The sequence below is a fragment of the Rhincodon typus genome, chromosome 6 (assembly GCF_021869965.1).
Source record: "Rhincodon typus isolate 14 chromosome 6, sRhiTyp1.1, whole genome shotgun sequence".
Lineage (NCBI taxonomy): Eukaryota > Metazoa > Chordata > Chondrichthyes > Orectolobiformes > Rhincodontidae > Rhincodon > Rhincodon typus.
The window spans coordinates 107152558-107179608 of record NC_063337.1 but is presented as its reverse complement, the minus strand read 5'-3'; the positions used below and the strand labels follow the sequence as shown (position 1 = coordinate 107179608).

The 27051-nt window shown below is 41.2% G+C and overlaps 1 protein-coding gene across 7 annotated transcripts in view; it reads left to right on the top strand.

Annotated features, from left to right (window-relative positions):
- The window catches only part of cep126 (centrosomal protein 126), a 333901-nt gene that overhangs the window by 41496 nt on the left and 265354 nt on the right, over positions 1 to 27051 (top strand). Inside the window, exons 6-8 of one of the 7 annotated variants that reach the window (XR_007262251.1) lie at positions 242 to 1945; positions 11448 to 11609; positions 21698 to 21800. Coding sequence is in view for 5 of the 7 variants with exons in the window: in XM_048597772.1 (XP_048453729.1) it covers positions 242 to 2564; positions 11448 to 11609; positions 21698 to 21819 (2607 nt within the window). In the remaining 2 variants the exon portion in view is untranslated. Of the gene's footprint in view, positions 1 to 241; positions 2565 to 6125; positions 6379 to 11447; positions 11610 to 21697; positions 21837 to 27051 lie in introns of those variants that run through there. The other 6 variants (XM_048597775.1, XM_048597772.1, XR_007262252.1 and 3 more) reach the window with 6 other exon arrangements.

The window sequence follows — 27051 nt, the reverse complement described above, 5'->3', positions numbered from 1 at the left end:
GCTTGGCCTGCTGTGTTCATCCAGCTCGACCCCTTGTTATCGCAGATTCTCCAGCATCTGCAGTTCCTACTGTCTCTAAAGTAGCATCCAATTCTGTTTAACAGTTCAGTGATATCTCTGTGAAATTGACAGGATTAGATAAATTTAGTGAGGTCAGCTGATCAAGTATTATTTAGCCTTTTGCTTATGTTCTTTTTATTGTAACTGAGTCAACAATAAATTTTATGTTTGAATTTTACAGGAATTCCGACAAGAAATTGACCAACTTTATCAGTCTGAAAGCTTATCAAGTCTTGACAGTTTAGAAACTGAGGGGCAAAAGACTGCCCACCAGACTGAGCCAATTGAATCAAATTCTCTCTCTGTTCAGAATAATCATACTTCCAATAACAGAATGAAGCCACATCCACCTGTAAAAGATTCTTTTAACTCATGTAGAACAGATTTTTATCCTCTGAAAAAAACACATATAAGTGCCTGGATCAACAACTTGGATAGTAGCCGAACTTCCCTCTCTTCAGCAGTTGTGAGAACAAATGAGACTGAAGCTTCAGCTACAAAGGAATATTTGAGTGATAAGCAACATACATTAGCTTCTGCGAAAATTGGTTCTGAATGTTTTGACTCAAGTCCTCTTTCTTCTGTTGAAAGATATCAGAATGAATACTCAACAAAATTTTACAATAACAATCAACATAAAATTATAGAAAATAATGCCCACTCTACAGAGAGTCATCCAACAACCCGACCTTCTTCAGAAAGCTCCCTTGGCCACACTGCTCATTCTCCAACAAGGCCTTGCAATGCCTGGTCTACGCCAGATCCAACACCTAGGGAAGCGACACAAGTTTCAGATGTGAATGACAGATTAGAATCTGTGCACCAAAGTGAACCTGTAACGTTGCATTCTTTGAAACTGCCTTTAGCAACACCTTTCTTTTTAACCTTTAGTCCAAACTCACAATTGTTCAGTGACAAAAGGAAAACTGACAGTATAAAAGAGAGTCAGAAGACTGTCCAACAAAGTCATCTACTGGCATGCACTGGTGCAACTAATCAAATAAACCAAAAAGCTGACATTTCCAGTGAAAGTGAAGGCAACCATACTTCTAACAAATATAATTTGAGCATTAAAAGTAGACATTGCTCTGAAGGAGCGAGTCAGAAATCTGCTCCTTCTCAAGCAGCATTTAATTCTTCTGAATCTGATTCTGAAAATAATGTGACAGAAGGAAAGGAAAATAAACTGGCAGCACATTCGTCAATGTCTACTACAAGATTAAAAACCAGCAAAAAGTATTTCTATGAAAAGAGTAATTTCAACCTACTGAAGGGAATACTAAAGAAAGTGTCAAAGTATGAAAATGGTTATCCCAAATCTGTACTGTCTGCAACTGGTGTGCTTGGAATTCAAATGGCATCCTCCATCAGGGACAGCGTGGAGTTGGTAAAAATGAAAGAAGCAGAATCTGTCAAAAATCCAACAAAGAAAAAGCTGAGATGGTTTGATGAGATTGAACAAACTAATCAATTTACAAAGGGGCCAAATAAAGGTGCTGGAGAAGAATTGGAGAATACAAAAGAAAGTAAAAGTTCAGGATCAACTAGTCAGACTCAATTACAGTCACCTTGTTCGGAAAATAATGGCAGTTTCACCAATGGTAAGTCAATTGTGGAAAGTAAAAAAGAATCAAAATGGACCACACTAAATACCGGTCACAAGACTGCTGTAGATTGTATCCTTGCTGGCCGCCAGCAGACTGAAACCAAGGGAGCAGTGACAGATCCTGTCATTTTAGAAACAGCTTCTATGACCCATGGAATAACACCAGCTGTACCACCGCAATATCATCTTACTAAACAAGCCTGGGCAGCTACAGAAACTAGAAACATAGACCAGGAAATAACCGTGAAGAACACTATTATCAAACCTGAGAAACCCATGGTAAGGAAAGGACATTCCAAAGTGATCAAAAGAGCCCATTCTGCTAAAGTTTATTTTTGTACAAGAGGCAACTGCCGGAAAGGGACCATAATCAGGCCCCAGTCAGCCAGTGAAGCAATGAAATCTCAGGGTAAAATATTGATACCACATCCTCCACCCAGACTAGCTATTGACAGCAAACATTGTCAAAGAACAACAGGCAATTTCAACAACAGTTGTCAGTCACAAATGCAGCCTGCTAATGTCATTGACAATTCGTCCACTAAATTAAGGGAATTTATACCAGACATTCATTATACTTCTAGTAAAGATAGTGAAGATAAAACTGCAGTCTCAGGCCTTTGGCCTCAGAGAAATTTTTTGAATAACACATCTGTCACCATCACTACATTTCCTTCATCCTATTTAGTGTCCCCATATGAAACAGTTACTAAAGCAACCTATTCAGTAAATACTAGCAAATCTGTGCTTCAACAAGATGATGTAAACAATAACACAAAACAAGACTCTAAATGTGAAGGGGACAGATTGCGTTTGGATAGCACACCAACTGATGAAGAAATTGCGCTGCTTTGGCATGGAGTGCGCCGTGCCTTGGCCCAAAAGGGTGCAACAAGTGGTAAGAAAACATACAGTAGAGTTTTTGCAAACTCCTTCCATTTCTACAAAAAATTCCTTCACAAAAAGAGTTTTTTTTTATAAAGTCACAATTTTCATTTAAGGTAATACTCATTATACTTTCGGTAACATTTATTGCTCATTTTTAGTTATCCTTCAACAGGCATTTGCTTTTGCCATTTTTCACACTTTGAAAGGGAATGATTCTCAGCACAATGTAGAGACACACGTATCCAAGTTTCATTGCTATTACAACACATCAAAGGCTGAATAATTTCAGCCAGCTGTTCACTTCCTGAACCTGCCCCAAAACTTTCCCATCACTTACAATGTCCAAGTCAGGAGTATGATGGAAAATTCTCTATTTCCTTGAATAGGTGCAAGAAGAAATAAAACCATACTTGAATCCAAGCCAAGGCAGTCCATTTGTTCAGCATTTTATCAACCAGTCTAAATATCCAGCTCCTCCACCACCCACAAACAGTGGCAGCATTGTGTACTGTCTACAAGTAGCACATCACAATCCATAACCTCCAGTATCTAAAACAAAAAGGACAGCAGATTCATTACCACCTCCAAGTTTCTTTAAGCCATATATCATACTGACTTCATTTCACAGTATCGTTATGGTTATTGGATCATTATCCAGGAAGATGATGAGGCTGGAATTGTTTTGGTGTCACCTGATGTACTCCAGGTGGAAGTACAAATCTCCATTTTTGTTCTTGGACAGCAATAAAAGGCAGGGATACACAGCATTCTTTTTCTATTTTTCTAGTAATTAATTATTTCAATGAATGTGATACGTACTTTGGGAACAATATTAATGCCCCCACAACAGGTGGGTTCAAAGTAAAATCCCTCATTCAGTGGCAGGTTCCATGGCATGTAAAGAAGGGCAAGACATTTCATCATTACATTTAAAGTTTCCACACTGAGTGAACTTGATTTAAATTTTGCAGATGCCACCTGTGCTATCAGGACTTGTCATATCTGGCAGCGAAGTGGAGATGGGAATGGCTCACTTCCTTTTGCACCAGGAGAAACAGGAGTGGTTCTTTCACCTCCTCTATTGCACTTCTGCCAATCATGGCCTCTCCTTAATATCATGATTAGCTGACCAACTCGAAGTCGAAACCTTTCCTCCATTTTCCACCATTTCCAGGATTTTCCGATTTCCTATTTGCTACCACCTTCAACATTCCTTCCCTGCATCTCTGTAAATATCAGCAAATCGTTTCCCAACAGAAGTCAAGTTAGCTAAGCATTAGGGTAGCAAGATCTGGTAGATGTTTCAGAATTTTTTTTTCATGGTTTTGGGGTGTCTAATTGGACTGTAATAAAGTCATGCAAATAAGCGGGGCAAAATAGCCCCTTCTGCACCATAACATTTCTGTAATTTTGTGATATAGTTAATTGTTGATTTGTCAGGAATGTTTCAAATGCAAAGTACGGCAAAACTCCAAGTAGACTCTTATTCCCATGGGAAGGAATCAAACCAGTTATATGTATAGTGGGGCAAGGAACTTGACTTATAGGAACTTTAGCAGAGGACTCTTTCAAGTACATCACATGATGTATGCAAATAAATAAGTCTTTCTAAATAAAAACAAGCTGCATATTAATCAAAATAATATTGGTCTGAAAGCTAATCTATTGCTGTAAATGTTGGATGTTGAGGCCAGGACAATGATCTAGATGGCGATCTCTAAACTAGGAACTGTCCCATAAAAATTTGAAAAACAAGGCACAGCCATGTAGGGGTACTCCTGTGCACCTAGTAGATGTTATTGAAGGCATACCAAGACAGAAATTGTTGGAGAAACTCAGCAGGCCCAGACGTATCCAGTTTGCTTTCTTTCTTAACCAGCTTATGGTATGTGATGCCAGGAGGCATACAAGAGAGGAAAGTGAAGAGAATTTTAAAGGGGAAAGTAAATTGCCATAATAAAGAGAGGATGCAAATGATATCTGATAGATCACATATCCCTTCTTTTGTTGCCTTGTGGTCAACAAATTCATAAGAGGCAAATTTGTTTCTGTAGCACCACTTCAAGCAATGCTACACAAATTACATTTCCCTTGTGATATCTTTAGGGATTTGCTGCAAGTCTGTGCTAGCGAACTTCTCTCACACAGAAGGCAACTGACAGAAGAAAGAAGTACTCGATTCATTTTCATTGTTGTTTGAATTTCAAAACAAGTATTGATGAAAAATGAGTTTTAATCTCAAGCGCACTATATTTTTAAACATTGTATCTTATAATTTTGTGTAACACTAGCTTATTAAATATGACATTTACTAATCCTTTAAGGAGGATTTTTAAAATGCCTGTTCAGGAATAAAGTATCCCTTTTTTTTTTATTTTAGCAGTTGTATGTGGCTTTCAATTCTAGGCCACACTCTTGTATTGATAAGGCCTATATTGTATATTTTCTGAACTCAAAGGTAGTGATAAAAGTCATCTGGCCAGTCAGTTAATTCCTTTTAATAACATGTATTACTTAACCTAAATCATTTATATCTGATTTCAAGAGACTAATTGCAATACAGAGATGGGGCAGAATTTTCCATGATTAGTGGAAGGGGATCCGGGATATGCAGGATAATAAACTTTGTTAGGATTCTAATATAATCAAGCCACTAATGACTTTCCTCAGGGGCAGGTTCCAAACCCAGCAGAGGACCAACTTTTATCTTTTAGAAAAACATTTGCAGCAACTAGAAAGGCAGTTCAGGCCCTTTTAGACTTTTAATTCCTTCTTTCTCAACAGCACCTTTGTTACCAACTGTGTCTGTTAAAACAATGTAGTCCAGAAGGATTTTGATACCTGCCACACTCATGATGACCAGGTCACCATACTCACCAAATTATTTTAAATCTATGGAATCAGCAATTTTTTGAGAGTAGGTTTGTGGTTTCAAACCATCAGCAAACAAGAAGGCAGCTCACCACATATCTTTCAGGGGCAATTAGCACCATTATATATATTACATTACCGGTTGCTATATTCAGGTGAGTTTACTGGTCCCATTAATGTTAGCGAGTGGGTGAGTAAGTGGATTGTCGATATGATGGGTCAGGTTGGGACGGGGCTGTTAGGGTGTTCTGGAGGGGCATAGTCAGGTCAGAGAATGGTCAGGAGGAGAGTGAGACCTGGTCAAGTGGTGAGCAGGCATGGTCAGGATGGTGTCAGATGGTCAGGGTACTTAGTTCAGGCAGGGGAGGCCAGGTCTGGTCCTGAATTGTCTGATCATGTTGGTGGGGTGTAGTCTGGTGCTCGAGGCATCTTTGGGGATAAATTGTGGAATTAACCAGGTATTAGAATGGGTTTAATTGATCTCAAATTTCCTGACTAACTCTCCAGGAGCTGTTTGAAGTCTCTGACTCTTACTCAGAATCAGAAACATTATTGCAGGGTCTTGGGCAGCAAGGAACCAACCCATGAGAAGGCAATTTCCACAGAGATGTACATCAGGACTTCTACAGGATCCTGGTGCACAACTTCATTTGTATGTCAGAGATTGTACTTATTTTAATCAACCTGTTTGTATACACAGTGACCCACATCCAGGGCAGGTGGTCCTGACCTTCTGATTCTGAAGTAGAGACACTAGCACTGCTCCACAAGATCCTTGAAATGTCAGAGATTGTAGAATTCGTCCCTTCACCTTTCACTTGACACCACCAAAAAAGATGCTAAGTCAATACTTTTTTATTGATATGAAATTTCTGTGTGCACATAATGCTGTGGTTGTCTACAAAACATCATTGATGTATTTCAAATGCTATACATGAAATGATTCAAGAATTTCTGAGAATATGAAAGGTGCTACATGAATACATATTTTTGTTCTTCAATAAATTGTTAAGAAAAATTGGAGGAATGATTTGGAATATCCATCTGTACTTACAAGTTCTTAACTTTATTAGGGAAGAAAGAAATAGTGGAGGAACCGAATAGATATTTTGCATCAGTTTTCTCAGTGGTGGTGGAGGCAATGGCCTAGTGGTATTATCACTGGCCTGTTAATCCAGAGACCCAGATAATGTTCTGGGAACCTGAGTTCAAATCCTGCCATGGCAGATAGTGGACTTTAAATTCAATACAATATCTGGAATTAAGAATCTATTGATTACCATCAATCCATCACAGATTGTCAGGAAAAACCCATTCACTAATCCCTTTCAGGGAGGGAAACTGCCATCCTTACCTGGTCTGGCCTTCATGTGACTCCAGACCCACAACAATGTGGTTGACTCTGGGCAATAAATGCTGCCTAGCCAGCAATGCCCTCATCTCATTAATGAAAAAAAGTGGGATTGAACCTGTGTCCCCAGCACTGTGAGGCAGCAGTGCTAACCACTGATCCATCGTGCTGGCCCATCTGTATCAATCTGTGCCATCATATAGTTTATTTTTAAAGTTAGTTCTAACACATGAATATTGCTCATAGTTGTAAATTTCTGGAATGTTGTAAAAGAATACAAACTGGTAGCTGATGGAGTGTCCTCATTGAGAGATTCTACAATGCTGCTGCTGAGTCACACTGACTGATTTAATGTACAAGATGCAGATCCTGTCAGTGCACCCAAAGTAAACAGAACTGCCCTTCATAGTGGGGAAGGCTGGCTATTCGTGATTACCAAACAGCTAGCCAATTAGATATGCAGAACCTGAGGGCCTGACCAATAACACAGCAGTGGCAGGGAGAAAGTTGATGAGCATACCATCAGGTAATGGTGTTGAAGGTCATTTTTAAACAGCAGCTGAACATGTATAACCTGTCCACAAGCTAGCAACAGCTGTTCCGTAGTGTACAGAGCCACAACATCCTCTACTTGGCTTTCAAGCACTGTTTCTGCCTCAAATACTGAGCTATAATTGCTTCAGTTGACTTCCAAACCTTTCTTTGACCTTAAACCTGAGCAGCCATTGCAACACACCATGTTCTGCAATGTCTCCCTTGACATTCTCCTTCAGGTTATCCAGCAATGGTAGGAGGTGCTGTTCCCTGCAAACAGCCCTCAAGAGATTTTCTCACCTGGCCAAAGTGGCCAGTATGACAATATCATGGAGATTAGCTGCTGTGGATTTCACAGACATTCCCGGGTTCAGGTTCGATGTAAGAAAGGGAAAAATGATCTCCTCCACTCTGTAAGGGTGACTGCAATAAGGGTATAAAAGTAAAGTTGCCATAGTCCCAGAGAACAGTAAGGGTGCTCTCTCAACAGAGAAAGATGACTGGTGATGAGTTCAACCTGAGGCTGTCAGGTAAGTTCGAGAAGCTGGGACCTTCATGTTAACCTCAGCCAGTGCTGGAAGTGGAGTAGCAGCGAAGTGGGTCCCATGAGAGCAATGAGCAATGTATCTGGTAAATCAGGTGGGACAATATGTTTTGAGCTTCAGCACCAGATGTAACATGAGTCCTGAATATAAATGAGCCACATAATGCAGACAATGTTATTCAAGTGGCATGAGAGTGCAGGCGCTGACCACTTGCTAGAGAGGGCCTATTATTTGTTAGAGGAATGCAGATAAGGGGATTAGGTCTCATTGAGATCACATTAAATCTCCCTTTACGTCTCCATGAGAAACTTGCTCATGATAAGAAGGGATGGGTGGAGGAATGCTCTATATTTGCATCCTAATCCTTGCAGACAAGAAAGCGAGCATGGTCACAGCCAAGCCTAAAGGAAACCTGCTAAAGAGACAGAGGCAGACAGGGGAATATCTGGCAGAGATGCCAGAGGTTGCGCACAGCCATTCACTTGGTGGAGGAGATCATTGAAGCCATCACTTCTGTCATGTAAGATAACAAGGTGCAGAGCTGGATGAACACAGCAGGCCAAGCAGCAGCAGAGGAGCAGGAAGGCTGACGTTTCGGGCCTAGACCCTTCTTCAGAAACGTCAGCCTTCCTGCTCTTCTGATGCTGCTTGGCCTGCTGTGTTCATCCAGCTCTACACCTTGTTATCTCAGATTCTCCAGCATCTGCAATTCTTACTATCTCTGCTACTTCTGTCATGTAGGTTACCGTCAGGGCAGACCTCCCAAAACTTTAGCTGCCAGAGCACATCACGCAGAGGTGTGTCACATTCAGCAGCCTGTCTCCAATAAAGTTGCAGAATTTGGAATCATGGTGAGAATAAATGTAGGATTTGTGATGGCACAAGTGGCATAAGTGTTCAATCATTCAACAACTATCTCTAAATATATACTTTACCTACTTCATTCATTTATGGTGAGTGATCATATTGGTGAGGCTTACTTAGCCAGACAATGGTTTGTAATGGTTTTCATCCAAAGTGACAATCATTTGTGAATGAAGAGGTGCTAATAGTATCTCATTTATTAATGAGGGATGTAATGGCATGCTGATAGTATCTCATTTATTAATGAGGGATGTAATGGCATGTAAGTGTTCATTTCTGATTATATGTTTTGTACTTCTGGTGTGTACGTTGCTGGCAAACCAGTATTTGTTGTCCCTCCATAACTTCCTCTAAGAAAGTGGTATTTTGTGTGTGGATCTGCTGTTGTCCTTGCACTGTGCTGTATGAAAGACTGTTTCAGAATCTTGAGCCTGTGACAGTAAGGCATGGGGGACCCAGTTCCAAGTCAAGAAGGTGCGTGGCTTCAGGAGTTACTGCACATTGTAGAGTGTTCCCAAACTTCTGCAGCCTTTGCACATCTAGGTATTAGAGATCACAGAACCTTGGGATGTTCTGGATGGAGGCTGGCAAAGTTGAGTGCAGACTTATGTTGAAAATGTTTGAGAGTTAGGAACCGTTGTGACTTGAGGGGCTTCACTCTGGCTTCAACAAGTGTGAATGAGAGCATCATGGATCTCCCTTGCATGTCTGTCCATCACTGGGGCATCTCTAATGCAGACACAACACACTTGCTGTCATGGCTATTTGCACCTTCCCCTCCTCATTCTTCAAGCAGGAGTATGGCCCCTCTATTTCATTGGCTAGCAATTCGTCATCCCTCTCATGATCCCAGGCACCCTCTAAGACACATACAGCAGCATTATTGATTAATGCTAATGATGAAACCTCATTTCCGACAATCCGATGATCTGATCAAAACTTGTCCTTGTGCAGTCATAGTAGGTGTGGTACCTCTCCTCCTCTGGACTTTATTGATTCCATACAGGTGCCATGAGCCATGTTTTTTAGTAGATAGCCCCAGTCCCCTAGGATCCAACCCTGGATTCGTGCAGGGGTCTGATATAGCTATGGAACCAATGAGTACTGAAGAATGTAGGAATCATGAGAGCTGTCTGGGAACTGAGCGCACACTAAGAGGATTTGTTGTATGGTTGCAATGGTGGAATTGCATGATGATGGAGTGGAACTTCTTCTGGTTAATAAATGCCACTGACTGTTTCTAGGGAGCTTTTGTCATCATGAGTGCAGCCTATAACCCTTTGTATTTTTGGGAAACCTGTTTTAGGCTAAAGCCCACAACCCTGACAGTCTAGTTCACATATTTGGTAGTGAATTAAATGAACCTTCAGTCTTTTTGCACAGGGCATTTGTGACTTCCCTGATGCATATGTGAATGGATGGCTTTGAGGTGTCATATATGTTCCACCATCGACCCCTTGAGCAATCTAGTGACATCAACATTAAATGCTGGAGTGACTGACATTGGGTTGTCATCCATTTCATTGGTCCATAGGTCTTTATGAATAAGCCAATGCAGGTCAGTGACTGGCTTCCCAGGCAGTCTCAGCCATCTCTAGCATTGCATCTTAGACATCTGCCGTAATTGTTTTGAGTTTTCAAAGCTATCAGACCAATACTAATTATCTCATCGGTCCTTACCTGCCTGCCAAGTGGCCTGAGAAGCCTCACCCTTGGGTGCTTTACATCATTGACCTTCTGATCATTGATACCATCTTCTCCCAATTCCTATTTTCTGGCTAAGCCTCCAAAGTTATAGATGAACTAGACCTGAAGCATTCAGAAGTGCTGTGTGGACAGAAGGCAGACAAGAATACATGATGACTGTCTACATGACCCACATTCCTGATCTTGCACATTTGTACCGTTGGGAGATGCTGTGCTTTCTTTTAATCAGACCCTGGCCACCTCAAATCAAACTGTGGCCCTCAATCTCAACTGGTCTCTTGATACCTCAGCATGTAGTTGCTGCAGTATCCTTCAACACACTTGCTATTACCATGGAGATGCCAACCCTCACATCCAGCATTTTTTAGTTGCTCCTGACCCACCCTTAAAACTCCCACCATCGTCCTCATCAACTGTCTGTCACACTCCAATTTCTGTTTGTCATCCTCAACATGTTCCCCTTCACCTCTGTGATCTTCAAACCTCTCTCCATTATTTTGACCTGCCCTCAGTAGCTGTCAGCTCTCCCTCAGTGATCCCTTTCTTTCCCTGAATCTAACTTGAGCTGCCCTCAGTCAATCTTGACCTTCCCTCTATCACCCAGTTCCCTCCCTCTGTCAGCCACAAGTTTCCTTATTTTAGCCAACACAATCTCTCAGAGAACCACAACTCACAGTACAAGAAGTATCTCAACCTCCACTCCCTGTTCCAATGACTTCCACCGCACTCCCCAAACAAGACTTATTTCAGAGACCTTTTCCTGACACCAGGAACCTGATGCTTCATCTCCACCCCAATTAAGTTCTCCTTCCTGCTTATTTCCCGCCACCTTTGCAATCATTAAATTGCATCCCAAGTTTCAGAAGAATTATGTTGTTACCCAAGTTTTAAACTTGATAGCAGTTTTACAGTTTCACAAGTAATCGAGTCATAAAAAATAAATAATGTAACTCTGGTCTTAAAGCATGTAAAAATCAGGTCTGTGAAAACAGTGACGCAAAATTTAAATTTCTTTTTTAAGGTGATGCTCAAAACTACTTATCACCTTGGAACAATGGGCATAAAACAAATTTGCAACCTCATCGAACTAATGTTTCCCAGTTGAGTATTGATGGAGGCAACTTAATGAATGGCGTGCGATCAGTTTCAAGAGTAGACCGATTACTTTCTGCTCCTTCAGTTGGTAAGAATATTTTAGTATAATGTAAATACAAATAGGGTTCATTAATGTTTAGAATCAAGTGCCTTAGGCAACTCAGGTGCAGGAAGGAGCCTAGGTGCTAGGCGATTATCACAAAACAATGTATGTACATCTCATTGAGCATGCATTTTGTTGCGCTTTAAGGTGACCTATGGTAGTTTGTTTGTAAATGGTTGTGTAAAGTTAGTTAAAATATCCCTCAATTCCACTGTCTATTAGAAACTCACAAAGAAATTTTCTTAGAAATCAGAATTCTTTGATACTAGTTCATCAGTACAATGATGTAACATGATCAGAATCTGAAGGAGAGCACATTGGACTCTGTTCCTCTCTGCATAGAAGCTGCCAGATGTGCTGTTTCTCCCATGCTTTCTGTTTAATTTCAGTCTCCAGCATCCACAGTACTTTGCTTTTATTCAGTAGAGATATGTTTGTAAGAAATTAATCAGCAAGATGTACTGGAAGGGTTGTCTATGCTGAGAACAAATGTGCTCAGAATCCACACGACACCAGGTTGTAGTCCAACAACTATAACCTAGTGTTGTGTGATTTCTGACCTCGTTCACCCCAGTCCAACACCGGCACCTCCACATCGTAGAATGAATGTCACCTCATCCAGCCTTATGTCCCATGTTGCCCAGAGAAGTGGAGATGGAAATGGTGGAAAGGCTAGCCATGATCCACCAAGCTTTCCTAATACGGAATGATGCTGTGGAATATACAACAGACTGAGAAAGCTGTAAGCAGTCTGTGATCTCTATGTCCTTGTGTGTTGTGATCTGCCTGTGCTGCTCACAAAACAAAGCTTTTCATTGCACTCAAGTACATGTGACAGCAATAAATCAAATCAAATCAAAGTCTAGGCAAGGGATAACCTAGTGGTATAATCACTGGATTGTTAATGTTATAGAGTCATACACTCCTACAGTACGCAGACAGGCCCTTCTACCCAAACTGGTCCATTCCAGCCAAAATGTCCATCCACACTAACCCCATTTCTCTGCTCTTGGCCCATAACCTTCTAAACCTTTCCTGTCCATGTATTCACCCAAATGCCTTTTAAATGTTGTTAATGTACCCACCTCGACCACTTCCGCTGGCAGCACATTCCACATGCGTACCACCCTCTGTAAAAAAGTTGCCCCTCAGGTTTCCATGTATTCTTTCCCCTTTTACTTTAAACTGATGCCCTCTAGTCCTCGATTCCCCAACCCTGGGAAAAAGACTGAGTGCATTCACCCTATCCATGCCTCTCATGATCTATAAGATCTCCCCTCAGTCACCTATGCTGTAAAAATAATTCTGGCTTGTCCAACCTCTTCCTATAACTCAGTCCCTTGAGACCTGGCAACATCCTTGTAAATTTCTTCTGCATTCTTTCCAGTTTAATAACAACCTTCCTATAGCAAGGTGACCAAAACTGAACACAATACTCCAAGTGCAGCCTCGCCAATGTCTTGTACAACTGCAACATAACTTCTCAACTTCTGTACTCAGTGACCTGACTGATGAAGGCAGGTGTGCCAAAAGCCTTCTTCACTGATCTGTCTACCTGTGACTCCACTTTCAGAGAACCATGCACCTGAACTCCAAGGTCCTTTTGTTCCACTACACTCCTTAAGGCCCTACCATTAACCACGAAACTCCTACCTCGATTTGACTTTCCAAAATGCAACACCTCACACTTATTTATTTATATTAAACTCCATTTGCCATTCTCGGCCCACTTCCCCAGCTGATCAAGATGCTGCTGCAATTTCTAATAACCTTCCTCACTGTCCACAATACCGCCTATTTTAGTGTCACCCACAAACGTACTAATCATGCCTTGTACATTCTCATCCAAATTATTGATATAGATAACAGACAGCAATGGGCCCAGCACTGACCCCCGAGGCAAACCACTAGTCACAGGCCTCCAGTCAGACAAGCATCCTTCCACTGTTACTGTCTACGTCCTACCATCAAGCCAATTGTGTATCCAATTTGCCAGCTCTCCCTGTATTCCATGTGACCTAACCTTCCAGAGCAGCCTACCATGTGGAACCTTACCAAAGACCTTACTGCAATCCATATAGACTACGTCTACCACCCTGCCCTCATCAACCTTCCTGGTCACTTCATCAAAGAGCTGTAACAATTTTTTTTTTGTGAGGCGTGATCTCCCACACATGAAGCCATCCTGACTACCCCTAACCAAACCCTGTCTTTCTAGAGGGATCTGGGTTCAATTCCCACCACGGCACATGGTGGGATTTAAATTCGGTTTTTAAAAATGTGGAATTATGAGTCTAATGATGATCACGAATCCATTGTTGATTGTCACAAAAGTCTGTCTGGTTCATTAATGTCATTTAGGGAAGGAAACTGCCATCCTTTCCTGGCCTCTACATGTGACTTCAGACCCACAGCAATGTGGTTGACTCTTAACTGCCCTCTGGGCAATTAGGAATAAGCAATAAATACCAGTGAAACCCACATCCTGAGAATTAATTTTAGAAAACACACTTTGGGTACCTATAGGCCAGTTAGTTTAACATCAGTGGCAGGTAGGGTTTTAGCAACAATGATCATGGAAAAAATGAACAAACACTTGGAGAGATTTGAGGTAATTAAAGAGACCTTCACAGATTTGTTAACAGGCAGGTCATGTTTGACTAGTCTAACATAAATTTTTGATGCAGTAATACATAAGGTTAATAAAATTAAGGTGTACGGAGCAGGAGAGCCAATTTTAAAAAAGAAAGCTTAAGCAGAGAAAACTATAAGTTGTGGGAAATGGTGTTTTTCAGACTAAAGGATGGTAGGTAATGATATTCCCTGGGGGTCAATGGTGGGACCAGTGCCTTTTTTTGATAAATGATTTCAATATAAGAATACAGAGTAAAAAAGTGAATTTCCTGATGATACTCAACCTGAAGGTGTGACAAACAACTGCAAAAGGACAGAGGGGGCGAACAAGTAGAGGTGGAAATTCTTACAGGTTGGTATGAGATGATACCTGTGACAGAAGGGATAGGGAGAAGCAATATAGACTCAAGAGTTCATTCTAAAGAGTGTGCGGAATAAAGTGATTAGTGAGCATCATGAGCATAGATCTTTGAAGGTGGCAAGACATATTGAGTAAATAACTAGCAAAGCAATATGGTATGGGGACTTCATAAATAGAGGTACAGGGATGTTATGGTGAATCTAGTTGGATCACACCCACATCTAGTTCTGGTCACCATACCTTAGCGTGGTCCTTAAGAAAGTATAAGGAGATTTACCAGGATAATTCCATGGATGAAGAAGTTTAACCACAAACTCAGGTTAGAATAACTATCCTCCTTAGAGAAAAGTGAATGAGGCGATATCTGACAGAGATGTACAAGATTATGACTGGTTCACATCAACTAAACAGGGGAAAATGGTTCCCATTAGCTAATAATGCAAGGACTAGGACACACAGATTTAAAGTTTTAGACAGTAATTACAAGGGGATGGGAGGAAAAGCTACTGCTCAAATGACAGTCCTCTCATCGTAGGAATTAGTCTCGTGAACCTTTACTGCAGTCCTCTAAGACAGGCATATCATTTCATATGTAAGATGTCCAAAATAGTCCGCAATACTCCAGGTATGATTTCATCAAGCCTCCATAATTATCATAAGATTTCTTCATTCTCATGTTCTAATCAATTTCAATAAAGGTTAGTGTAGCATTTGCCTTCCTCATTGCTGTGCCTATGTTATCTTTCCCTGATTCATGTAGAATCCAAGAGACCTGGGATGATGCTGTGGTGACACAATTCAGATGCCACTGTAACAGCTGGTGGAATTTAAATTCAGTTAGTAAGATCAAGAATTATTAGCTAATCTCATGATGGCAATGAAGAACACATGCCCATAAAGATCTATCTGTTTCACTAAAACTCTTTGAGAAGCATGCTATCCTTATCTGATCTGGCTTACACCTAATTCCAGATCCACTAACAATCATAACTGCCCATTGAAATGACCTGGTGTGAGGGTGATTAAGAATGGGAAGTAAATTCTGGTTTTGCCAGTGGTATAAATAAAAATCGTGGGGAATCAAGGGTTTTGGGGAAAGGACAGGAAAGTGGATGTGAGGAACATTGCCGTGCCAACCAGACATCCCAATCTGACCTAGTCCTATTTGCCAGCATTTGGCCCATATCCCTGTAAATCTTTCCTATTTATGTACCCATCCAGATGCTTTTTAAATGTTGTAATCATACCACCCCCGACCACTTCCTCTGACTGATTGTTCCATGCATGCACCACGTTTTGTGTGAAAAAGTTGTCCCTCAAATCCCTTTTAAATCTTTGCTCTCTCACCTTAAACCTATACCCTCTAATTTTGGACTCCACCACCCTAGGAAAAGACCTTGGCTATTCACCCTATCCATGCTTCTCATGATTTTATAAACCTCTATAAGGCCACCCCTCAGCTTCTGACACTTCAATGATATAAAACCCCACCCTACTCAGCCTCTCCCTATCAGCTCAAGCCCCCAATCCCAGCAACATCCTTGAAATAAAAATCATTTCTGAACCTTTTCAAGTTTAACAACATCTTACCTATAGCAGGGAGACCAGAATTGATTGCATTATTCTAAACTTGGCTCACCAATGTCCTGTACAGCCGCAATATGACGTCCCAACTCCTATACTCAATGCAATGGCCAATGAAGGCAAGCATATTAAACACCTTCTTAACCAGCCTGTGTACCTTCAACTCCACTTTCAAGGAACTATGCACCTGTACCCCCAGGTGACATTGTTCAGCAACGCTCCCCAGGGACTTGCCATTAACTTTGTAGTCCTGCGCTGATTTGCCTTACCAAAATGCAGCACGTCACATTTATCTAAATTAAACTGCATCTGCCACTTTTTGGCCCATGGGCACATCTGATCAAGGTCCTGTTGCACTCGGAGATAACCTTCTTCACCATCCCTACACCTCCAATTTTCATGTCATCTACAAACTTATTAACCGTACTTCCTGCATTTAAATCCAAATCATCTATATAAATGACAAAAGGCATTGAATCTAGCACCAATCCTCGCGGGACACCACTGGTCACAGGCCTCCAGTCCAAACAACAACTCTCGACCACCGCCCTGTGTCTCCTACCTTCAAGTCAATTTTATATCCAACTATCGATCTACCCCTAGATTTCAAGTCCTATTGAGTGGCGAAGCATCATTGAGGGGTCAAACACCCTATTTCTGATCCTATTTTTTACGCTCTTATGAAACACTTTGAGGCACATTTTATGACTTTATTTGTCCCTTTTTGTTATTTAATCTTTCGGCTGTCTTCAATCCTTCCACAGATTGTTTTGTTGTTTCCCCAACCCCTTTGCCTGCCTCTGCATTGGTCTTAAATCTGTTAAATCTCTTTTTCTCGCTATGAGAAAAGGTCATCAAACTGGAACATTAAATTGAATTTACAAGCCTTCTCCAAGACAGCTCTAGTAGTGAAATTGTGCAGGAACCTCACTACACTCCTGCCTCTTTCACAATTAGTATCAGGTCAGACAGCCGAAAGACAAAGGACCACAGGAAAAGGAGTACGCCATTCACTTCATTGAACCTGTTCTGCTATTCAAGTTACACACCATAGCTGACTTTCCACCTCAGTGTCACTTTCGTGCTCTGTCGATATCCCTTAATGGCATTAAAACATTCTCAATAATTGAGTTTCCACAGTTCTCTGAGATAGAGAGTTCATCAACCCCAAGTGAAGAAATTCTTCATCTTCTTCATCTTCATCTCATATGACATACACAACTCATCCTGATATTATGTCATTTGATTCTAGAGTCACCAGCCAGAAACATGAATTTTTCACCCTCAATGGCCCCTTATATTGTGTGAAACTCAGTTGATATTGGGACAGTTAACGTATCCTACTATTAATGCCCTCCTATTCCTACAGGCAGAAATTTGTCTACACATATGTCCTTCCATCTCCCTGCCACTACCACAGTATACTTCTAGTAGTATGACTGCCCTTTCTTATTCCTAACCTCAACCCATAAAGCCTTATTTGTTAACCATTTAGTATATCATCCCTCCTCACAACCGTAATTGATTCTTAAACCAATTCTACTACCCCCTCGTTTTTTTTGTCATCCACTGTATCCTGTCTGAAAACTCTATACCCAGGGATATAGAGCTGCCAGTTCTGCCCTTCCTTTAGCCAGGTTTCCAGCATTTGTCTATCTGTGCCCTTAATTTATCTGCCTTGATTATAATACTCTTTGAGTTGAGGTACAAGCAGCTCAATTCCATCAATTTCCTTTGCTGGACGCTTTTTAATCCTTGTTTCATTTGTCTTTCGGAGTCACTGACTACATCACTAACTAAAGTTCTGCCTCCTGTTTCCAGATTTGAATCTGACTCATCTAAGCCTACCCTTTGGTTCCCACCCCCCTGCCAGACTATGGCTAACAAAGGAAAATAAAGATAATATTAGATCTCATTCAAGCAGGAAAACAGCCCCCAGTTGGGCAAAAAGAGTCAAGGCAGGTGGAAGCCTCCTGACATTTGGCTTTTCACGTCTTATGAGGAGAGCAGACTGATTCTGACTATCCTGAATGGCTGACTGACTTTGTTGAAGCCCCTGGATGGGATCAGAGGCTGCCCTTGACTTATTTTCTGGGAACTCCATGGTCAAAAGCTATCACCCTTGACTTGATGGCCAAGTGCTGACAACCATTATAGGGTTCCTGGCTTTGTGTCTGTGTTAAAAGATAAGTTAATATGAAAGTACTGTGCATGTGTTAACTCTGGCAGAGGGACCAAACTCCATTTTAGGTAAGCTGAGGCATATCTGGGATACTGGGAGCATCCAAGTAGGCACTAAGTGTATGAGTGTTCAAAAAGCAGGTGAGCAGACCTGAGCTGAAGCTTGGGTCTTTCTATGAGCTGGTGTTTGTTGCTGAGTGCAAAGTGTCCTTGCAGTAGCTTTTCACCGCCAGTTATTGTGTACTTCATTGAAGTGCAGAATGAAGTGCAGAGGCAAAGTGTATGTGGACCAGAGATGTACCGTGATGGTGCACAGAGGGAGACATGGAGCATGTCCTGAGAGTTTGTTGCCATGTGACCAACATGGAAGTCATTTGAAGCAAACAGCAAGATTTTTTTTAATGGCAAGTATGCCCTCCCTTAAATGAGGAGACCAAAACCGTACAGTTTCCAGCTGTGATCTCAGCAAGGTTCTGTACAATTACAACAAGCCATCTTCACTTATGTTCTCAAATGCCCTTAAAATGAATGCCAACATGTCATTTGGTCAATCAACCCCTCCCCATCTGCCAACGCTGGTATTCACTCAGAAGCGAACAGGTTTTCTGGAAAACAAACCATGGCAGGGTTTTTCGTGGGCTTTCAGAGCTGGTGAGGGTAGACCATTGTTTAAATGCATATTGCCTGACTAAGGGATCCAGAGAGCCTCCTGAGAGCCAACTCCTTGCCCTTGCTTTTGGAACTCCCTCCACCCCTCCCTTGCATCACCTACCCCGTGGTCTCCATCCCACCATCATTCACCCTGTGGCCTCCATCCCTCAGCATTATGAGCGCCAGCCACCTTTCCAGTGTTAGTGTTGCTGAACAATTAAAAGTCTGATTGACAGAGAACTGTCAACATGTGGACATGTGCCCCCAGAGTCTTTGATCATGGGGGAGGCTCACCCAGTACCTAATTGGAACTTAATATGGTAGAACGTCCCAAAATGATATGATGTAGGGCCCTCACTAGCTCTCCAGCCAGTGGGCAAGAGCCATCCTCATCGAATTTGTCCACTGCTTCAGTGTTTCTCTCTGAACAGATGCTGCCAGACTGGCGAAATATATTCAGAATTTTAGGTTTAAGTTTCAGGTTTCCAGTTTCTTCAGTATTTGCTTTTGTTCTAGCTTAAATTGCCTTGTTAGCCACAGTTGGACCATTTTCCCATTTTTAATTTTGTTCCTTAAAGAAATTTACATTTATTTAAACTTATGAACCACCCAAATCATCCATTACACCTACTTGGTTTGCTATGTCCAGATTCAAGACCTTAATATCAAACTAAATCTCTCAGGTTCAATATAAAATTCCCTCATATTATGATCACTGTCCTCTGGAAGGCTCCTTTATTACTAAGTTATTATTAATTAACCCTATCATTTTGCCTTAGTCTAAATGTAAAATAGCCTGTTCCCTAATTGGTTCCTGGACTCACTGATCTGGAAAACTATGTTCCATGAACTCCTCCTACGTCCCAAACAACCATCAACAAGACACATGTCAGAAGTATGATGGAATACTGTTCACTGCCTGGATGGGTACAGCCCCACCAATATTCAAGAAGCTCAACACTGAGGAAAAAGCAGCCCTCCTGGTCAGCACCTATCCACCAATATAACTATTCACTTCCTGCACAGTGGCAGCAGTATCGGCCATTGAAAAAATGCTCTGCAGCAATTTGCCACGCATCTTTCAACAACATTTTCCAAACCTGTAAGTTCTACAAACTGTGAGGGCAATGGCAGAAAATACATGTGAACACCAGTTCCTGTAACTTTCTTCCAACTCGCTCAGTATCAACACCACAATTGTATTGTCCCTTCATTGGTACTAGGTCAGAAACGCGGAATTTCGACCTGAACAGCCTTTGGTTGTACTTACATCACTTAGACTGTAAAGGTCCAAGAGGTCCCCATGGACAGTTAGGGACAGGCAACAAATACTGGCCTTGCAAGTGGGGCTGACATCTCATGAAATATTTTTAAAAATTTCCTGCAAACTTAGTGTTGCCTCCACAGTATTTGGTTTTCAGGCAATATGAAGATTAGTAACCATTCCTACTGCCCCTCTTTCCTAACACCTCCCCTACCACCCAAAAATGATTCCTGTGTTAATCCTGTTAAATATACTTTTAGCTTTCTGATTTATTCTCTGCTTGAGACTAAAACTACAGTTAGAATCTTATAAACTACACTCACGTGTCTTCCGTCTCTAATTATTTCTAGGTTCATTTAAAGTGACTGTGTCTTGATTTTCTCAGATTTCAGCTTTCTCTCTACTACCTTTTCCCATCATTTATTATCAAGTTGTCATTAACAGACACCTCCAGCCTGCCTTTTCATTTTGTTTTTGCCTGAAAAGGAGGTTATTCCTTGTCTTTTTCCATAAGTTGCCTGCCTTTCTCTGGATTTTTTAAGCCATGTATTTAACCATCTAATTCGTTTGTCCTTATGCCACTTTGCACCAGAGACCCAGAGATAAAGAATAAAATGCCTTAAAATATGAACTTAACAATGAATGATCTGTCACAGCTTTAGTAGAAGCTTTGCCAAAACTATGGGAAATCGGTGCATAGAGTGAAGTCACTGAAAACACTAGGTTAAGTATGTCAATCTTATGGAGCAAATAAATTGATCCAAATGATATGGGATAATGATGTAAATACTTAAAAAATCTCAAAGATGCTTGGGAAAATTTCTGGTTTGACAGATTGTGTGCATTCAATATATTTGGCGTGACTGAGCTATGAATTGATATTGGGTGGCATTCTGAAGACCTGCTGTTTCTCCAGTCAGCAAGCTATTATAAACTAAGGTGCACAATAATTAGGATTTCTTAAAATATGGAGTTGGAAAGGAAAATGTCACATCCAATATTGCACAAAAAGCTGTATCAGGATTAAAAATAACAAGATAAGACCTGAGAAATATGCTCATTTTGCTGTTTATCTTGAAAACATGGCAGTAAAATTTAACTTAAAGCAGTGTGTTAAGAGAATTGATTGTATTGACTAGACACTGGTTTTTGATAGTGCACTTGTATATTATAGAGTCATGCTAACTTTTAATTTGGTTCTAGAATATAGATCTAAAGGTGAAACACTGCAATATCACCTGATGCAGAAAAAAAATTGAGAAATGTTCTAACGTTCAGAGTTATCATGCCAAATTTTTAGTGTACCAGAAAGTATCAAGCTGATGGATTGGGACATTTGGGTGAAGTATATCGTGCATTTTTCACTGTTAATTATTGTTGTATTTTCAATTCTTGAAGCTTTTACTAGAAGAAATCATCCCACGGATACACATAGCAGTGGAATAAAATACAGAGCTCTTCTTGAGCAGAGAAGAATGAATATTGGTTCGACTATACATAAATCTGATCAAATAGGACAGGTACCTTCTTAATGATACTGTATAAAAAATCTTTTTGAATATATCCCACTTTAATTAAAGGTGATCTAACGAGGTATCTTTTTGCCTGCAAAATTTGGTTCTTCGGGAGGACTGTAAAACAAATACCACTTCCGAAATACTGCTTTAACAATATTAACAATGAAACTGATGACAATTAACATAATAATGGAAAAGATAGCAGTTTATTTTGTAATTTTTCTGCCCCAACTGTGTGTATAGAAAGAAACTGGCTGTCATTACTCCCAGCTGTTCTCAGTCTTAAGCCTTGATACCAGAATTGAGAAAATATAGCTACTAAGAGACTGGGCATATTTTCAATGGTTTGGGAAGATTGAATATATTTAATAGATGTATCTATTATATGTCAATTGTACGTTTATAAATAAATTATATTTATATGTCAATAAATCTGTGAAACGAAACCTTCAATTTTAAAGTTATTACATAAAGAGACATGGAGGGAAATTTATTTCAGGAATATATATTTATAGGAGCAGATGCCAGTATCCCTGACATCCGAAGGAGATTAGTGTTGTGTCACGGGCAGGAACTGACCAAAATTAGCATAAGCAGAATAATGCAGAAAATAATGACACTAAAGAGTAACATATTTTCAGAACCACATGCTTTCATTCCCAAGCAAGTAGGTGAAAATATTGCAAGTACTCCAAATGTAAATCTCCTAATCCCTTCTCTATTCTGAAACCATTCCTTTAGATTGGAAATCGGTGCATGTCACTAAGCTGTTTAAGAAAAGTGAAGTTTAAAACCAGGGAATTATAGACCAGTTAGACTGTTGTCAAGGAACTGCTTAAACGTACAATTAATGATAGGGTGACTGAAATAAGAAAATGTCCATTTGAATCTAGAGAGTCCAAAACCAGGGTTCACAGTCTAAGGGTGCAGGATAGGTCATTTAGAAGTGAGATGAGTTCACAGTCTAAGGGTGCAGGATAGGTCATTTAGAAGTGAGATGAGTTCACAGTCTAAGGGTGCAGGATAGGTCATTTAGAAGTGAGATGAGGAGAAAGTTCTTCACCCAGAGAATGGTGAGCCTGTGGAATTCTCTGCCACAGAAGAGGTTGAGACCAAATCATTGAATGTTTTCAAGATAGAGTTAGATATAGTTTTTTAGGCTAAAAGGAGCAAAGTGTATAGGGAGGAAGTGGAACAGGGTACTGGATTGGATGATTAGCCGTGATCATATTGAATGGGAGAGCAAACTCAAAGGACCAAATGGCCTACTCATGCTCTGATTTTCTAAGTTTCTATAATCAGAAATAACAAGCTTGATTTAAACACTAGAATATATGAAATAGGAGGAGTAGAGCTTACTTGGTCATTCAGTATAGTCATGGTTGATCTTCTGTCTCTACTCCACTTCCCACCCACTCCCCCATCCATTAATGTGCTTCAAAAAGTCTACCTCTTCCATCTTTGAATTAACCAAAATCTGAACATCCACAACTATCTGCGTAATGAAGTTTACCCTCAGCTGAGTCCTGTAATATAAGGGCCTTATCCTGAGACTGTGCCCCATGTTGCAGATTCCCCAGACAGGCAAAAACAACATTCCTGCAGCAGTTCCTCAGCATTAAGTCCCAGGCCCGACCACTTTCATTTGCTACTTAAAAGATCTTCTTTACTCTACCATAAGTAGGGATGGTCAGTGATGATTGTACAATGTTCAGTACCATTCACAACTCCTCAGGTAGGAGAACCATCAGAGAGGAGATAAGCAATGAATAGCTCCAACGGAGGAGAATCTAACTATACCTCTTGAAATTCAATGGTACTGCCATCTCTGAATCTCACATTATCAACAATTTCTGGTTCCCATTGACCAGAATCTTAATAGGACTAGCAATGTAAAGACTATGACTGCAAGAGCAGGTAACAGACTGGGAATTCAGTGCCAAGCAACTTATTTCCTTCCTCCTCAAAGTCTGTCCACTATCAAAAAGTGAATGCTCTTCACTTGTCTGGGTGACTACTGCTCCAAGAACACACAGGAAGTTTCTCACTATCCAAAACAAAGAGCCCCACTTGATTGCCACCCCATTCACCACCTTAAATATTGACATCCTCCACCAGCAGCTCACAGTAGCAGCAGTGTCTGCCATCTACAAAATACACTGCAGCAACTCATCAAGACTTCTTCAACTGCACCTTCCAAAACCACAACCATACCACCTAGGACAGCAAGGGCAGCAGATGGTCTGCACATTCTCCTGTGTACATAAAACAAGCAGTAGTGAACGTACGTAAAAATTGGGGTCAGGAATAGACCAATCAATCCCTCTAACCTGCATCATCGTTCAATAAATTCATAGCTAATTGAGGCCACATTCCTCAATTCCACATTCCTGCTTACCCCTGATAACCACTGACTCCTTTGTTAGTCAAGAACAAAGAATAATACAGCACAGGAACAGGCCCTTCTCCCCTCCAAGCCTGTGCCAACATATTTTGCCCTTCCAAACTAAAACTGTCTTCACTTACAGGATCCATATCCCTCTATTCCCTTCCTACTTGTGTATTCATCCAGGTGCTTCTTGAATGGTGCTGTTGTGTCCACCACCACCTCTGGCAGTGTGTCCCAGGTACTCACCACCCTTTGTGTGAAAAACTTGTCTGTCACATGTGTTTTAAATTTCCCCCCTCGTGTCCCCTAGTAATTGACCCCTCCACCCTGAGAAAAAGCCTCACACTTTCCACTCTGTCCATGCCATTCACAATCTTATAAATTTCTATCAGGTCACCCATCAATCTCCTGCGTTCCAATGGAAACAAACCCAGTCTATCCAATCTTTCTTTTTAGCTAAAATCTCCATTTTAGGCAAAATCCTGGTAAACCTTTTCTGTACTCTCTCCAAAGCATCCACATCCTTCTGGTACTGTCGTAACCAGAACTGTAAGCACATTCCAAGTGTGGCCTAACTAAAGTTCTGTAAAGCTGCAGGATAATTTGTCTATCCTTATACTCAGTGCCCCTTCCAATGAAGGCAAGCAAGCCATAGGCTTTTTTTACTGCCTTATCTACCTGCGCTGTCACTGTCAGTGATCTATCGACCTGCATACTCAGATCCCTCTGCATATAAATACTCCTAAGGGTTCTGCCATTCACTGTATTATTTCAACCTGCACTTGACCTTCCAGAATGGAAGCTGTTTACCTTTGCTTAAAAGTATTCTGAGACTCCCACCTCTGTCATTTCTGGGGAAGAGAGTTCTAAAGACTCACTGAGATAGAAAGATCTTTGGTGTCCATAGGAATCAAGGGATATGAGGAGCAGGCAGAAATTTGAAGCCAGTAATCATATTGAATGGCAGAGCAAACTCTCCATACTATATGTCTTACCCAGCTTTTGTCCTTATAAGGTACGATATAATGGGCTTTTAGGCACAGTTGAAGCCCAAGGGCAAGAGCAGAATGGATATGGCATCGACCTAAGTGGCAGGAAACTACACTGTTGGCAGGGGGGTGGGGGTTGGGAGTTGGTGGAGCTATGGAGGGGAGGGTTGTTTAACAGATTCAAGATTAGTTTTCCTGAGTTGGTATTAGGATCAATGCTTTTATTGGTCTATTTAGTGACCAAACTTGTTGGATCCAAGGCACAATCTCATGCTTTGCAGATAACACAGAACTTATAATTAGACATTCTTGTGAACTGTTTGGATATAAGTGGAATCTGTAAGTAGAATGTGCACAAATCATTGCAGGTGTCAGGGCAGTTTTGACAAAATGGTAAAGTATGCATATGCAGTCTTGGGCTTTATAAATAGTGGCATTCTATGAGCCTTTATAACATGGGAAGTGAGTGGTTTTGTGGTAAAATCCTGAACACCTCTAGCTGGTGATGCCTATATCCAATGAATTAAAAAGATATACAGGTTCCTGGAGAGATGACGATCTGCATCTCAGAGTGTTGAAAGTTGTGTCTTTCAAGATTCATTGATGGTAAACTTTCAAAATTGTTTAGACTCCTGAATCATCCCTACAGTTTGGAAAGTGACAAATGTAACCCCACTATTTAAGAAAAAGGGGCAAAGAGAACAAGATTGATTGTTCAAAAAAGGGAATAGGAATAACCCCGGAAATTACAGGCCGGTTAGTCTTACGTAAGTGGTGGGCAAATTATTGGAAAGGGTTCTGAGAGATAGGATTGATGATCACTTGAATAGGCACAGTTTGATTCATGATAGTCAGCATGGATTTGTGAGGGGAAGATCATGCCTCAAAAACCTTATTGAATTCTTTGAAAAGGTGACCAAACATGTGGATGAAGGTAGAGCAGTGGATGTGGTGTACATGGATTTAAGTAAGGCGTTTGATAAGGTTCCCCATGGGAGGCTCATGCAGAAAGTAAGGAGGCATGGGATAGGGGGAAATATGGCAGATTGCATTCAGAATTGACTGACCCTTAGAAGACAAATGGTGGTAGTGGACGGAAAATATTCAACATGGTGCTCAGTTACGAGTGGTGTACCACAAGGATCTGGGTCCTCTTCTATTTGTGATTTTTGTAAATGATTTGGATGTAGGAGTGGAAGGGTGGATTAGCAAGTTCGTGGATGATACGAAGGTGGGTCGAGTTGTGGATAATGCGGAGGGCTGTTCTAGGTTACAAAGGGACATTGATAGAATGCAGAGCTGGGCTGAGAAGTGGCAGATGGAGTTTAACCCTGAAAAGTGTGAGGTGATTCATTTTGGAAGGACAAACTTGAAAGCAGAATACAGGGTTAACGGAAAGATTCTTGGCAGTGTGGAGGAGCAGAGGGATCTTGGGATTCATGTCCACAGTTCCCTGAAAGCTGCCTCCCAGGTTGATAGTAGGTAGGGAGTTAGGAAGGGGATAGGTCAGTCCAGGGAGGACGGACAGGTCAAGGGGGCGGGATGAGGTTGGTCGGTAGGAGATGGAGGTGCGGCTTGAGGTGGGAGGAGGGGATAGGTGGGAGGAAGAACAGGTTAGGGAGGCAGGGACGAGCTGGACTGGTTTTGGGATGCACTAGGGGGAGGGGAGATTTTGAAACTTGTGAAATCCACATTGATACCATTGGGCTGCAGGGTTCCCAAGCGGAATATGAGTTGCTGTTCCTGCAACCTTCGGGTGGCATCGTTGTGGCACTGCAGGAGGCCCAGGATGGACATGTCGTCTGAGGAATGGGAGGGGGAGTTGAAATGGTTCGCGACTGGGAGGTGCAGTTGTTT